The sequence below is a fragment of the Buteo buteo genome, chromosome 27, assembly GCF_964188355.1.
Source record: "Buteo buteo chromosome 27, bButBut1.hap1.1, whole genome shotgun sequence".
NCBI classification, from domain to species: Eukaryota; Metazoa; Chordata; class Aves; order Accipitriformes; family Accipitridae; genus Buteo; species Buteo buteo.
In genome coordinates, this window is record NC_134197.1 from 7089515 (window position 1) to 7106346 (window position 16832).

At 41.2% G+C, this 16832-nt stretch overlaps 1 protein-coding gene across 3 annotated transcripts in view; it reads left to right on the top strand.

Annotated features, from left to right (window-relative positions):
* The window catches only part of PRKAR1B (protein kinase cAMP-dependent type I regulatory subunit beta), a 103470-nt gene extending 88012 nt beyond the window's left edge, over positions 1–15458 (top strand). For all 3 annotated transcript variants that reach the window (XM_075058386.1, XM_075058388.1, XM_075058387.1), the window contains exons 10-11: positions 12506–12587; positions 13020–15458. In XM_075058386.1, the coding sequence (XP_074914487.1) occupies positions 12506–12587; positions 13020–13192 (255 nt within the window). In that variant the 3' untranslated portion in view covers positions 13193–15458. The remainder of the gene's footprint in view (positions 1–12505; positions 12588–13019) is intronic.
* The last annotated feature ends 1374 nt before the right edge of the window (positions 15459–16832 follow it).

The window sequence follows — 16832 nt, forward strand, 5'->3', positions numbered from 1 at the left end:
GTTCAAAGCCTTGTTAGGTGGAACAGTGTTTGTAAACTCTTCCTACCATGGTAACATGCACTGACAAAGGAAGGTCCTCGGACTAACTCGGAAGGGCGCTCCGTTCTTCACAGAATTGGGCCTTTTTGTAGGAAAAGTCGACTTGAGTCTTAAATTGCACAACAAGCATCTGAAGATTTATGATTTAAAAGCTCCTTAAGAAGGAAAAGAAAAAAGAAAAATAATAGCCCAATTGTTTCCTGCTCTAAATTGTTGCTCTTTGACTTTCTAACCTAAGAGAGACCCCTTTGGCACCTACCCCTGTGACAGGCAGGAGAACTACAAAGTAAACTTCTTCCGTATGGTTAATGAAGTCACTGCCTTAGGCACACTCTGCTATCACACCTGATAATCTCTTTAAAAACACAGTGCGATTAATTATTAATTAGGAAGATGAATGTTGTCTAGAAAAGGAGTTTCAAAGACTACAACCCGAACTGCTTAGTGTTACCAGGATTTTGTTGATACCGAAAATGTTTGTCAAAGGCAGTCTACAGCAACTCCTAATATACCTAATAAACAAAATATACCGAATAAACAGAGCCAGCAGTCACTGAGGGCTCTGTACTTTGCTTATTTTTAACTGCAGAGACATGGTTTCCTGTAGAGCTCTTACAGAAAAAGTACATTCAATTTTCTTGCTATCACCTAGTTGTGCTGGAGCAATAGCATTTCCATTGGCCCTGCTTCAAAGTTCATCTGTGTTCAAGATGGTGTTTTTAATGGCCAGCTGATGTCAAAGATTGAAAGTTAGGTGTGTGACTGGGTCCCATCCTGACTAGGGATGGAGTTGAAGTATTTTGCTGAGTCAAAGGAACTAAAACGTCAACTTAGTCCAGCTCTTGTTAAACTCCATTTAACTTTGACTTCTGTGGGCAGTGGATCAGGCGGCGTATACATGCAATATCCATATACATGCAATCTTGAGCGTATCCTTATCTCTCCTCTGTCAGAAAGGGAGTGTTTCACAGAAAGCAACTGGCTGCTCCCCTTCTTCCCACCAGCCACGGAGGACCTGTCAGTGACTGCAGCTTTTGGCCCTTCCTTCCAACTCTTCGGCTGGCCCCACTAATAACCACCACAATGCAGTCACCTATGGTAAATTCTGCAAAATCTGAAACCCCAGAAGTGATGTACGATGGAGCATTTTCTTAACAATTTTGTGAAACTTCAGATTAGCCAATATTTCTAGTCTATTTTAGAACTTTGCAGATTTTGTTCCTCATTTGTGGCAGAAACCAGGACAACTGTATGTAAATTCTGTGAGTTGCTATGAACCCAGAGACTGGAGAATAATGTATAATAGTTTAAAAATGTACAGTTAAAAAAATACTGTCAAACCCAGTCATGACTCAGTCTTGAGTCCACAATCAGAATTAAGTCCTCTTGCATCATCCTTCTCCAAGACCATTAAGATCAACTAGCTTTTATATTATGAAAATGAAGCTTTTTTAAAAAGAAGTCTGATGGGTAGGAAAACAATGTAAAAGCAGCATACACAGCCAATAGTTTGTTATGGAAAAAAATTCTTAACTGGATTGGCACATCCATATAGTATGACCAAATAATTTTAAGAGTCTAATAACTGTGATATATAATTTCTTTTCTTCTTAGCTACTTCTCTGTCTTATATGAACATCTCATGAACTTCACAGGGTTTATACTCACTACACCTGTTTGATGAGGTGTGTGACGAAACCTCCATGTTGCATGGTGCGGTCTGAAGCACAAGCACAAGAATTAAGGTAGTTCTTTATTCCTGCTGAAAACAATCAACGGGTATTAGGCACTTTGAATGTCTGGACCTTCATGATTTTGCTCACAGAATGTCTAAGGCAGAGAAGCAGTGTTAGCCCTGTGGCCAGCATCCCAGGCTAAGACATCAAGTGACCATCCTTTTTCCTTTATGTTAAATTTTACCACCCGAAACCGATAGATATTTCTTTCTACTGCAGGTTATGTGGAAGTCACTTGCACTTTGTATTGCTGACTGAAATTTGTTTATTTCTTCCCTTGTTTTTGTATAAAGGTCTTTCATAAATCAGAGGTTGGCAAATAATAAAAATCTGAGATTATTTACTGGCTAAAAGAACATTTGCAGTGTCTTTGGCTACGTAGTTCAAAGGATTTGTCTTCTCTTGGCAAGTAGCCCTAGAATTGCTGATCCTTAGCTGTAACATAAAAGCTGTCCCAGGAATGATGCTATCAGCAGTCCCAAAGGGCTAAAATGGCAGCTGAGGAGTGATATGCTAGTGGTCTTCCAGGACATTGCGACTGAGAACATTGCTTATGCCAGCTTCATGAGGTAGATGCAGGACTCGCTGTGTTACTCTGTGTCACTGGGACCTTGGTAAACTTAGGTCTTGAAGCAAAACCACCGGGAGGATGCAGTGTAGCCGTCCTATTCTCAAAGGCTTAAAAGTAGTTTTCATAACCTCTCTTTTGCACATGCTATAACCAGCGCAAAAATGTGTATGAATGTTTCCCCAGTTCACTTTTGACATGACAACTTGTGTAGGAGTCTTCAGTCTCATTCAGCTGTAATTTAAAACATCTGATTTGTAAACCCATAAAATTGAAGTTTATGCTGGAAATACAGACACACCCTGGCCTCTTACCACTATAGGATACATGGAAAACTGGGAGAGCATTTGGTATGCAGAGAAGTAAAACCCAAAGTTAGTAATTGGCAGTTCCATTCTTAATATATATACATGCTCCATTTGAATTTTCATAAAAATCAGAGTGCTAGATTTTCTCCATGTTCAAAACAGCCTGTGACTTTTTAGTTAGCTAGTACTTGCTTTAAGGTATGGTTGATGCTTTGACTCTTCTCTCTTTAGTCTTGTCCAGTAGTGTCTTCCTACCGTGGAAGTCTGCAAAAGCAGCAGAGGTTCCCAGGTAACAAAACACCTCTCCATGTAAGGAGAGCAGCACAGGCTGTTTACCCCTCAAGGTTTTCAGGAGGTTCTCAGGATCCTTATAAGCTCTTTTGGCATTGAAGACCGAGCTCACAAGCCCTGATTCAAAGCACTTAGTCAACATGACCAAGAACTCTATGGCCTGAGGCATGTTAAATCTAAACCGAAATTAAAGGCATCTGCTGTCTCAGGAGCTAGGAGCTCTGTCCTGAGGAGTGCTTCTCTGCCTTTAAGCGAAAATACTGCAATATCAACAAGACCTGAAATGTAGTGGTGTCCAACCTGGTGGAAGAGGAATGGATAATCTCCTAATCCCTTTTGGAGTTCATCCCTTTCCCTGGATCATGTTAAAGCTGTCCCTTACTGGGATGGCTTTTGTCCCTCTTCTGCAAAGTTACCATTGAGATGACTGCAGATTTGCTGAAAGTATATATGCCTTAGGGCTCATTCATTAGCTGTGTAGTGTGGCTTCTGTGGAGCATGCAAGGGTCTCTGCAGTGTGCTCCAGGAAGAGGCGACTTTGATCGCATGAATTTTTTATTTCTGAATTTCAGGATTTGGTCCTTTGAATACACAAGATTCACCAACTGAAAGGACTTAAAAGAGTGCTTTCCATGGGGGATTTTCCTCATCTCTGTGATAAACTCTCTTCTCTCCTTTCTCCAGTTTGCTCCAAGTTTTATGTCTTGCTCAGAAGCTGTTGCCCTAGCTGGCCACAGCTGCTCGCCCAGCCCTGGTCACAGCATTAGTTATGAGACTTTAATGACGATGTCTGTCTCAGCCCTTTGCTTGGTCTGGTTACTTCAGCATCTACAGAATGTTTTCACAAAGAAGCAGATGGTGGTAGGAGTAATTGGGCCGTAAAACAACATTAACAGCTAAAAACGATTTTCACCAGAAAGGATTTTGCGGGCAGGGTGAGGGAGGTTCAGCACTGTTTTCTTGTTTTCTCTCCCGTACATTCAACCCTGCCCCTGCTGTAGGTGGTAGCGCTCTGCACTGTCTGCTTCCAGGAGATGAGCCCTGTCAGGTCAGTCACAAATATGAACAGTTGATGAATAACCCATTATAGAGTCACTTTTATGTTGACTCAGTGGACGTTTCCTGGCTTCAGAGAGAGTCAAGATAATGGCTAGCTTTGTAGAAAGAAAGAATCTCTAAAATGCAACATTTTTTTTCCTTTGTGACTTTTATTGCTTTGTACGCTGACATGTCTGAGGGAGGAAAACAGTGCCTTGTTGCCAATAATCCACAGCGCTTGGCACAGACAGTCTTTAAAATCTGGCACCAGGATGAATATTAATTCAGTTGTTTTCCCACAGAAGCTACTGATTAGTCAAGGCCAAGTATCACTGAGATGATTCATTAAAACCCGGCATCTGAGCCCACCTTTACTGAGTGGATCTGCTTTTCGTCACCCCTGCGACAGGTGGACTCAATGTGTAATAAAAGGGGCAACTCAAATCCTAGGACGGAGTAAAGATAAAAATGCAGAGGGACCCAAAGGCTGGGCTGTGGTACAACCGCTTCCCAGCTTTCTGGGCATGGAGCCAGGACAACTAGCCAAGGAGGATCACACCCCAGGCAAGGGGCTCCTCCCGTGGCTCAGAGCTGGTATCCCTATCCCTCTGTCACCATCCCTGCGCTCCCAGGCTTCCCAGTCCCACTTAGAAACTGGTGGTATGGAAGAGAAGCATGAGACTACCGTGGCACCGAGGCTGGGGAGCCACGGTGGTGTCCCTCCATCTGATGATGGGGGATGATGATGACTGTCCATGAAGTCTTGAGTCCCCCAACACATGGATGCACTTCTATTGGACACCTGCGTGATCTAGCCTGATGTTAGCTCTGCTGCTGTGGCTCAAGGGCAACATTTTGAAGTCAAAAGACTGTAAAGCTTAAACGTTTTCATTCTGAAAAACCTTTCAACAGAAAAGGCTTAACAAAAAAAATCCCTATTTTTTATTCTTTGTGCAAAAACCACTTTGTATCACCTAAGTATTGCATGCATGAAGCAAATTGCAGTTGGTGCAGTGTATTCTGCTTCTTTTGGCTTTTTACTGTGTTTACTGGTCTCCCTCTGCCTAAATCTTGTCTTCTTCCATCTAATAACAATATTTCTTTTACTTCAAGGGCAATACTTAGGTACAGCACAGGTTTAATGCAGACTTTATCAAAGAAACACTGAAGGGGAAGATTGCCTGAGATACTGCAATAGGAGGATGAACAAAGTGATTGAAAAGGTCTTCCCATGTCAGACATCTATGATTTTAAATACTGAATGATCAAGGCAAAGGTGTTTCCTGGTGATTAATGACAGGCTGGGTGTAGTCAAGTCTGGGCCTTAACCCTGGCCTCTCGTATATCCCTAGGAAATGCCCTGTGGCTTAGTTGTTTCTGCTGTTTTAAGCTACACTTGGTTTATGATTGATTGTCATTTTTAAAAGTACCTTTACGTTTGTGGCTATTTTGGTGACTGCTGTAGACAGCTTTGTTCCTCTCTCTTGGGTCTGGATGTTATTCCTAAATTAATACAAATGTGCCTAAGTAGCAGAAGTGGTGGAAGTTTAGACATACATCTGGTAGTCTTATGCAGGTGTGATATAGCTGGTACACACGGCGAACTGCAGATTGTTTGATATCGAGTGCGGCTGTAGAGCTAATGTATAGGACCTGTGCCAGCTGGGTAGTGACATTTGCTTTCCATCTTTGCTAGACTGCAGTGTGCATTAGTGTTGTTGAGAATTATGGTCAATAAGAATATGATGCATTAATGTTATAATTACAACATAATTATAATCATACACATTGACGCTGCGGTTGTTGCAGTGTACAGGCACTTTTTGCAGCACTGCTTTCTCTCAAGGCGATTGTATGGGTATCATGGTGCACATGTTGTTACTCTAATGTTGCCTTTCGAGCTCATTTGATCTTGCATTATTTATCCTAACAATACTCCCAAGGTGCTGGCTTTCTGAAAATCCACGGAAATCAGTGGCACTCAAGATTTCCAGAGCCACCAGCAAATTTAAAAAGCTGAATGTGTAAAATGTTGTCTATTTGATTTCAAAAGCTCTCAGTAGCTCATTATCTTGGGTATTGTCTCACACTGTAATCTGTAGTGAACCCTAATGGATGCAGAAAAGAACTCACTTGCTGGAGATATGCAAACCAAACAACCACTTTTTCAGTCAATGCAAACCTGGGTCTGTTCTTGCAGACCTTACCCACTCCACAGTCATTACAACAGGTGCATCATAAATAATAGTCCTAAAAGTAAAGTTTGCTGAACTGGACCAAAGTTGTTTGAGGTTTCACATCACACAACCGAACTGATTTAAATGATCATTTTTTAAAGTGGAGGGTGAAACATTAGCTGACAGATCTTAGCAGGTCTCACAGATTCACCAGGCAATCACTATTCCCAGGAGTTTTGTAGCATCAGGAGCTGTAGCTTTTGACTTTCCTTAATTTAAGGCAATGATTTAGAGATGCTCTATGAATGATTTAAACACATGCAGGAACCAATAAGCAGGCAGATATGTTTAAATAAGGTGCAACTTATTATGGTTGTAGCTATTATAGTGCAAGAACATTGCCCAGACAGTGTTTGTAGATAGATAAATGGTATATTTTATTAGATGTATCTGGAGAAATAGGCAACTTGAAGAAAGGCATATGTGCCCAAAAGCTCTTCTCCCTTTTCTAGCTATGCTTGTTGGTCTAATAAAAGATATTACTTCCACAAACCTCGTCTTGCCTGCAATTAAATAAAATACTCCCAGAATCATACTGTGTGAAAGATCTTTTAATTCATTTCAGATCTGCTATAGCTTCCATTCAGTCCCGACAGCTTTGCTGTGTGAACAGGAGCGTTTTATACCACTTCACAGCCTCTTCCTTCATCTTTTGTAGTAACTTTGCAAAGATTTAATAGCAACATATAATGAGGGTTTGTGTGACTGTGGAGTGAGGGGAAACTTATCTTTTGAATGTGTGAATTATGGAGTGTGCGGATTAACAAAGTGAGAAAGAGCAAAGGTATGTTCATAATAGCAATTGATAGAGTTAATAGCAATAGCAGATGGATCGGCCTGACCTTTTCCATCTCTAATTCTATAGACTGCACTGCTCTTTTCTAGTGCATGGTGAAGAGAAAAACAAAATAGGCTAGAAAAACTTTCTAAGCTCAAAACTAGGATAAAAATGTAACATTTTGAGGGCATAGGGAAAAAAAACCTGTCTTCTGTGCTTTTCTTTAAAAAAGCAGTAAGTAAAAAAGTATGACATAAAAATGGAAATAGAAATAGTAGCTTCCTGCTTATGAAAATTAAATTCTTCTTTAAAAAATAGGAATCATTCTATATATTTAGTGTATTAAAAGGAAAAAGACATTGACATTGCAGGCACTCATGGTAGAAGAAATATTCTTCAGTTTTAATAATGATAAATATCCTGTCCTTTTTTTACAGATGGAGGCTCACTGTACTTTTTACTGATTGTTGTATCTTTAAAATGGGAAGTTAGACCAGCAAAACTAACACATCGATAAGATTGACTTTTAAGGCAAAAAGTGTTTAAAACAGTGCTGAATTTCCCTTCCCACCCGCTGCCCCTGGTGAAGGACCATAGTGCACAGCCTGTCCCACCCAGGTTACATGGACACATCACTATCCACCACGTTTTGCCATGTGCTGCCTGGGAATGATCCCATCCGATCCGCTGAGCTGGAATAAAGGAAAAAATACAGGATTTCAGTTTTTAGCATCATGAACACTTGCCTTTTGTAGCCAGGCTACTTAGGCCAACTGCTGGCTATAGGATTCATATTTAAATATAAAAATAGGGCTCCTGAAGCAATCGGTGCTTCTAAGTACATGCAGGATAAGGCCTGGGAATCTCAGTGTTGATCCAGATGGGTCACTGTCTTTACTCTGTAGGATGTCTCACTCATCCATATGGTCCGATAGTTTAAAAGTGAAACATCTATCAAAATCTCATTACTTTGGAGAGGATGGGAGCTCATGGATTATAAACCTTAATTTATTTTTTATATCTTAAATTATGATACCGTATCAAAGCCATAAATTTTTACAAAACAAACTGCTGATGCATTTGAAAGAGTTGAATAAATACTCTCAGCACTGTGACAGAGCAGTGATAGAGGGAGTGAGCAGGTGCGTGGGGTGAGGATGGCAGAGAGGTGGTGATGGCACATTGCTTTTGGAACTGCTACTCTTGTTTTTTTTGCAATAAGAAGCCTGTATTTACTTGGAGGAGAGGAGAGAAGGTTAATGATATCGGTTCCTGGGAATACAGGCACTCCCCGGTGACTGAAAGGGAATATTGCTGGATCCACCAAAGATCATAATTTCACTCCCAAGTATCTGCTAGCAGAAAGACATGCCTGTCTGCCTTCAATTTAATATCATCACAAAGTGCTGATTTATTAAATGGTGTCAAACTTCCTGACAGTCTTTGAGCCTGTGCTCTGTAGGTTTTGCGTGGTGGTGTAGGAGGCTGAAATGGCTATCAGCGTACAAGGCAGTATTTTAAATTGAGCAGCACTAAATAGCCTGATCCTGCAAATCTAGGATTGTGCAGTTTATTTCAGAGACACTGATCTTGCCAAGTTTTGTGTGCCATTTAAGGGCAAATCTTTCCCACTGAGACCAAAAGCTTTTGGGAGTGAGAGTGATAAGCCCCTTGAATCCTTGCTAGATAATGCCCTTACCTCCCGGGACAGGACTCGGGAGATTTATTCAGTCATATCATTTATAGGAGGTAGGGTTTGCTAAAGCAGAAGGATAGAAAGCTCAAAAACTACATTGTAAAGATTTGACAAATAAAAGTAAAATGAAATACAGCCATGAAACCTGTGGTGGGAGCAAGGGTAGGGGTCAGCACCGAATTTGTTGAGTATGACAACATCTTTAAGGATATGGGTAATAAAGGATTGTTTCTGTAATATTTTATTCTGTATTATTTTATTTTATTCTGGATTATTTTATTTCTGTATTATTTTTGCCCTGGTTACACTGGTTATCTACAAGTGGACTCTAATACAGTCAGAATCGCATTGCTTCCAGAGATAAGACACGCAAAGTGAAGGTAATAAGACAGATAATTATAAATACATCTTCTTTGTTTCATGGTGTGGACAGTCTTCCCGTGAAGGTCACTCTGACAATGCTCCAGGATGTACTTGTGGAGCCGGTGGCTGGTGCAACAAGAGGGCAAGCAGCGTAATCAGATCTTACATCTGGGTGCTCACTGTCAGGGTTTCAGGAAACTTCTTTTGCTCCGTGATAGACCTGTTCTCACTGGGCAACGGGAAAAGCCTATGTGACTGTTAAAACAAGAGTGGAAAAATATGTATCTGGAATATGCATTGCTTTATCCTGCCAAGCCAAGTGTTTATTGTGGAGGCCAGACACATCTGTCCTCCTCCAACAGATATCATGGTGTTTCTTGGATTAAAAAGGCCGACTGTAGTGGAACAGTGGAAGAAATTGCTTCAGAAGACTGACTTATTGGAGTCCTATATCATATGGACCCTGTCAAAAAAATATTAGCCACAATAAAAGCTGACACTTGGGGAGACGAAAGCAATATCGCTTGACAATGTGATTACCTTTACGGCAACATGCTCAAGGTGGGCAGCAGGGAATCGAGTCCTTTCTTCGTTTGACCTGGGCGGTCAATATGATTACTGTGAGGATTTTTTTGTTTTGTTTTATGTAATAAAACATCTGTAATAAAAGTTTAAAAAAAAAAATAGTTTTGGGAAAGAGACTGGAGACATGGATTGCAGACAGCTATTTGGGTCAAGGGGTTAGTTTTTTGCCAGGCTCCAGATGGGGATGGAGAGGAGGACAGGGGCTGGAAGTGTCTGAAGCTGAATCCATCTACACTGTGCAGGCAGTAAGAACAGCATCAATTTAATAAGCTGCACCTGATCTGAAGTTTGGCAAGAGAGAGGTTGATACACGCATTATTCCCTGTATGGGGTATTTCCAAGAATGCTGCTTATGAATGCGTGTTTGTTCTGAAAACTTGCAGTAAGTGTGAATAACAAAACTCATTACACTATCTTTGCATTTTCATGCCCTTGCAGATTTACTGGAAGATCTTGGAAAACAGCAGCTTTGGCGGAACAGTTTAGTTTTATATCAAGGATAAGGAATTTTTGCTGGAAACTTGACAGGCACCAAATCGCTTTCTTGTATCCAGTTCTTCCAGTTACTTCTCCGGATGGCCTTACACTTCCTGTGGACAGTTTTGTGTGCATGGCATGTTTTAATGGTAGATAAAACCCCAAACAAACCCCACCCCAAAAGACCAAAGCCAACCTTGCCCTCTATGTTTGGCTTATTTTTGAACAGCCTTACCCAGTTCAGGTGCCCTTGCTCATGCATGTTATGCCAAGCACATGGTTCTGTATCTTCTGCCTTCAGCTGCCTGGCATATTAGGAGTGAAAGAATTGAAGCGGAGAACAGTTTTGTGATTGTTTTCAAATGGACCTGGATTTACAGCCCTGGTGTTTCTTCGGTATTCGTGTAATACTGATACGGCATGTAGCTGATAGGGTGGAACGGTAAATTGTCGTGACCAATGTAATGTGTTGACAGTGTGATATCTAGGGATTTATGCTAAGCACAGGTTACTGCTAATGGGCATAATGAGAAATTATAACTTTTAATGTGCCAGATTAATTTGATATACATCCAAATCTGTATAAAAATCATCAGCTGCTTAGCATGTATCAAACAATACTTGCACATTATTTAGTTTTTGTTTCTGTTTCCTGGCATCAGCAGAAATAAGATTTACCTCTTCATTTATATAGGACATAAATTAACCTAGATTCACCCAGCAATTTGTAAAGTAGATGGGCTTAAAAATAACCCTGTTATGAAATAGGACATGATGCAATAAAACGGTATTACAGCAGCTTAGTTGTGCTTGTTCAGAAGAAAGCAAATTATGATCATTTGCTACATAATAGTGGATATTTACTGCTCTTGGTTATTCCTGGGCCCCCAGGTCCTAGAAGAGCAAAAGCCAGACCTGAAGCAGCCTTACATTACTGTTCAGATTTGCAATTCAGTGACGATGTTTGAGATACTATAGGGTGTATTTAAACATATTGCAAAGGTGAAGGGCTGGTTCTGCAGGGTGCTGAGTGCCTTTAACTGCATTGAAGCCAAGGTGTTTCAGGGTGCTCAGTGTCTCCTCAAGCCCCTCACCATACCTGGAGGCACACAAGTTTCTTTTGGGGGAAGGAAGGTGCAGGATATTAGCAGCCAGGGAATCTGCACTGAATATTCTGCACTGGAGGGAGGTTTGTGCTCCAAGCTGGGGTGGTCCTGCAGCTGGTTACAATGCAAGACTTGGGTGTTCAGCTGCAGAGTGAGGGCTGTGGTATTTTCCAGTAACTGGCATCAACCTTCCCAGCACAGTCCACATTACTGTGTCTCCTCCCCTTCCCTGTCCTGGTTGTAAGCCCTCACTTCTTACTTTCCAAGCTGAAAATCTTAAAAAAACATTGAAACATCAATGCTCTCCAACTGCACTGTCAAAAAAACGGCTCTCCAGTCTATTTAAAAATCTTGGCTTTTAAAAATCTTTTTAATTTCAGTTAAAATCAAAATATGTTAACATTTTGCCTTTCCCCATGCTTTTGGTTTGGACTCAGAAGATAATTTCATATGTTACTGTAATTTTTTTCCAGAAAAGCAGATACCTTCTCTATTCCTCTACAAAAGCTTTATGCCACTATAATTTAAGATTTCCTCCAGGTTAGAATATTTCTGCATGTAAAACCTCTTTGAAGGTTTAAATAGGCTGTAACTGAGTTTTGACATGTATTAGCACGTGTCAAGTACAGCAGTTATTAAGGGTAGTGGAGACAAGACACATTCCATCTCTCCAGCAACTGACTCGCAGGTGTCCAGATCACTACAGGCCACAAGCGGGCAAAGCCACTAAAAAAAAAAATCACCCTTTGTTGCAACAAGCATTAAAAACTCCCTTTACCAACCATTTCAGCAATAGATCCAGTGAATGATCAGGTGAGGAATAAACTCCAGTTGCATCTTACAAAATCAAGTCACAGGATTGTGACTGGGAAAATTGCCTTTTTATTCCTTTTGATGTAAATCCTTTCTGTGTCTCTGTAAGGTTATGCATCCACCCAGAACATATTTTTAAATTATATTAAAGCATACATTTGCACAGCATGATGTACATTAGTTAAACAGGAGTTACTGAGTTCTGTCCTGTTCCTCCTGTCTTCTGTGTGAGCTGAATCTGTCTGCATCCAAACATCTGATAAGAGAGAAATCATTTGCCATACTGATGGATTTTTTTTAATCTTTTAATTCCCTTCATTCATATATAAGGAATTGACTGAAATTGTCATCTCTCCTACAGCAGAACTGAAGGAGTGTGACATGCGAAAGGAAATACTCAGGACTCGATACTTTTTAAAGCATAACACGTTTAAGCAAAGCCAACTGACTTTCTGCACTTCTCTTCCCAGGGCACAGCTTCTGTTCTGCAGCGCAGGTCCGACAACGAGGAGTACGTCGAAGTTGGAAGACTTGGTCCATCAGATTATTTTGGTAAGAAAATTCAGCTTAAGTATGGTTCAGAAAGACAGGCACATGGAGTTGTATCAAGTAGTTATTGTGTTAATTAGTGTTCTACTCTTTTACAAGCGAGGGGTTATGCATAGGTCAGCTGCTGCTTTCAGTGATACCAACAGATTTCAGTGAAGCTGAAACCATTCCTTGGTTTAGACCAGTGTAGCTGACAGGAGACAGATCCAGAATCAGCAAAACAGTCTGAAAGCATTTGTTTCCAAAGGCATTTTACATGCATGCATTATGCATGTGTAATGCATTTGTAGTGTCAACAGAATTATGTAAAGTGTCTATCAAGAGATATATAAAAGGGAGATGCTCTACACCCAAAGCACTGGATGGTGGCTAGAGTATGCACCCTCTGAAAAAGAGGCACAGGGTGTGTGACAGCGTATTTATCCCTATTTCCAGGTGAGATAGCGTTACTGCTCAATCGTCCCCGAGCTGCTACGGTGGTGGCACGCGGACCCCTGAAGTGCGTGAAGCTGGATCGGCCCCGCTTCGAACGAGTGCTCGGTCCTTGTTCCGAAATCCTCAAGAGAAACATTCAGAGATACAACAGTTTCATTTCGCTCACCGTCTAAATGATTCCTCCTGGAAAGCTGCCTTTGTGTGACCTTGTGCACTTAAATTTGCTCTGTGCAGCTCCATAGCTTTATGAAGAAAAACATAGAAGATGTGCATTTTATGTGTATTTTTTCTGTTTATGTCACGTACTGGATGTCAGTTCAAATCTCATGTATCATCTAAGTAGGAAGACAACTGTTTGGATAAGACTAGCTTTGGGGAAGATTAGGCTCTTGGCTTGCAGGCAAGATTTTTACCTATTGTTGGATCATATAGCTTAAAACTGTGTTTTTAACTATTTGAAATTCATATGAATTTCTATTTCCCTTATTATCTTTGAAGTTGGTCTTATTCACCTTTCGTCAAGCTTCTTTGATCAAGCGATGTCCCTCTGCCCGTCACTTTTAAAAGACTTTTCACTGGTTGTGGAGTGGAGGTTTCTGAAATCCCATGGGGTGAGTGGCAGTTGCGCAGTTTAAGAGGGAAGGTTGGAGGAAGATTTTGATCATTCCAGCAAGCCAGTGAAAAGTAGAGCTTTTGAGTCATTTTGTTTGTGGCTTAGATATAGGGGCCGTACTCCTCCGTGTTATGAGCCCTTTCAGGTCTGCTTTGTAGGATATGCTAAGCCAAACAGCCTGCTCCGGTCTTCTGGGTGAAGAGGTCAAGGAACAATGTTTTGTAAGAATTCAGGTGGAGCCTTTAGGACCTAAGTTATTTGTCCTCAGCATTTTTTAAATGAGGGTTTGCATTAGATCCCTTAAAAGTCCAACGGGAACTTCTCTGCTGAATTAAGTGAGCTTTGAAACATTTATCTGCAGCAGAGTGTTCTCAGCCACTTCTCTGAATATTATATGACATGCTGAAGAGATGGTGCCAGGTGTACATCAGGGTTTGTACAGCAGTTTGTTTTTAATAAAGGTCCACTTAATTAAATTCAAATGCCTTTCTTTTAGTATATGACTAAATTTTAGGCTTTTTTAGGATTTTCTGAAAGCCAAATACATGCTTCAAAATGCTGCCTCTCCTCCAAAAGACACGTATTGCATAACAAAAAGCACCAGGATCTTGCAAGAAGCTCCTAGAGCCCAGGTCCCTCCAGGGCCGAGCAGCCTCGCTGGCAGTTGTTGCTGCCCTGCCTAGACACGGATCTCCTCCTGAATGGAGCTTTTTTGCAGATCCAGACTTTAAATCTGCTGCACAGCTCTCAAGGATGGGATCATTTAGATTATTCTTCGCAAAGCTTTTCCTTTGAAGGCAAACTTGTCTTTGCTAACGGCAGCAAAGGTCTGCATCTCAGCTGCCCTAAATAGCATTGCCCACTTTTCAGTTGTGGCAAAACTCTATTTCTTCTTTATGACAACATTCTTCCGTGTAAATACGAACTTGCTTTACATGCCAAAGGTCACGCCATGAAATAAGGCAGCAATCTCCCTTTTGAAACTAGAGGCGTTAGCGAAAAACATGGCTAAAATGACTCCTACTGACATGCAATGTGCTTTCTTCTTTGGAATTAACAAAAACTCACTTGGCACTGTCCTATTGACTCCCACCAAGAGGGCCCAATATTCCAGTAGCTGCCCACAGTGGTTTTTACAGAGCTAACTGCTTCTTGTCTTCAGACTCCTCTCATCACTTCGAGGTGCTTAATTTGTTTCAGCATATTTTCAGTGGTCCCGTCAGTGTATATTCGTTGCTACTATTTATTATGATTATGTTATGCTTCTTGCACGTGTTATTAAATATGACCATTCACATTTTTCAACCTTGCAATTTTTATCACATACATTTACATAGGCAGGCCCCCATTATATATAGAGAGAGATAAATGTATATGCATTTGCAAAACTTTTTATTTGCTTCACTGTTTTTGTATTCTCTTGTGCAATTTTTAAAAGAAATATTTTTAAAAGGTTACCAGTCACTCATGTATGTTCTTTTACCTATTGCGTTTCTGTTGTATTGGTAAAAAATTGTGAGTGTTTTGCATAATATACAAGATCTATTTCTTGTTAAACACCAAGTATTAGCCTCACTGTTTAGAAGTTACTCGAGCACACACACACAACACAGATTCTTTGCTGTAAACCTTTACAGCTCATGGAAAATACATTTGAATTATGGTTCTGTTATAAGCAATCTCAAGAGAAGTGTAACCATTTAACACCAGGATTCCTATGCTTTAAGTGGGACAAAATGATATTCAATGACATTTTAAAGATAATTGTAATATTTGCAGTGGATGATGGGACAGGATTATGGTATGAATAAAATTCTTCTACGTTATATGCAGCCGTTGTGAGTTTATTAATAATGGAAGTCTGTATGAATAGTAGTCATGGTCTAGTTAAAATCTGCATATCCTAAAAAGTTTTAACTCTACTGAAAATAATGAGATGCAAAGGGACAAAAAATAGACCAAGAATCCCAGCACTATATATAGTAATGGAAACCAAACTGTTTTTCTGGAGGATTAGCACAAAGAAAAAAATTTCTTCTGTATAAATGTAACCATATATGTCTATATAAAGAAGTAAGGGTTCAAGGTGTCTCTCGGACCTTCCTGTTGTTGTTTAGATGCCAGTTTAGCCAGGCATTTAAGCAGATGTGGAACATGAAGCATGTGAGCTGTCTCGCTGGTCATAGGGACCCTGTGTAGAACTTCAAAACCCACAGGACTGCTGATGGGTCTGTTGTACAGCCAGGGGGAAGACTTGGGGAAGAACAGGCTCCCTTTTTCTCAAATACCAGTGCTGGTCCTTTTTCCCCCAGTATCATAGACAAAGTCCATGGCCCCGACCGCACTGGGGATCTGTCCCAGTTGCTCCTCTCAACTTCTGGCCGTGCATGGATTTGCAGAAGTGCAGCTGCCCTGGGACGGAAGCACAAAGCCATTTTTGGCACCAGAGATGTACCGTGCTGCTGCCACGGCTTGTGCTCGTGCAATGGGCTGGCCAAGAACTACGCTGAGGACAAACTTCTCAGAGAAGGCAGAGCCTCCCAAGGAACCACCTGTATCTCATGCATCAGGGTGAATGCATGAGTTGAAGGACTGGAGAGTACGGCTTCTGGGCGAGGAAGAGGCGTTTAGCGTGTTGTTAGTGCCCCACAAGCTACGGTAGCCACCAGAGCTCTGGGTGGCCACCTAAGTAGGTAAGCTGTGGTCCCAGCTTGGCTCCGGTGCTGGAGCCGTCACCCCAGAGCAGCGTGCAGGGCTAGCGGACTCACGCCATGCAGCTTCTCTGTGGTGGCCCCCGCACAGGAATCTTGGGCGGCTCCCGGCATCCAAGGGCTGTCCAGCTTTCCATTTTTGGAGTGTGTTATTTTTCCCCCCCTTTGCTATGATTCAGGCGGGAAGGACTCGTCTTTCCAGAGAATTACTCACGTTATGTAGTAATCAGAAGTGACCACTCTCTCTGAGGTTCTTCCAGAAGGACATTACCAGCCCACGCTCCCCAGAAAAGAGCATCTCACCACTCCTCATTGTCATTCTTTTTTCGGTTGGTTTTAATTGTGTCGCAGCCATTTCAGGACTCCCAAGACAAAAGAAAAGACTTTTTTTTTAATAGAAACTAATTGTACCTCCAGTTTTTTTACAAGGCCCATGTGGCTGACCAGGCTTTAGTGTGTGTATCGGATTACTGTAAGCTCTCAAGCATT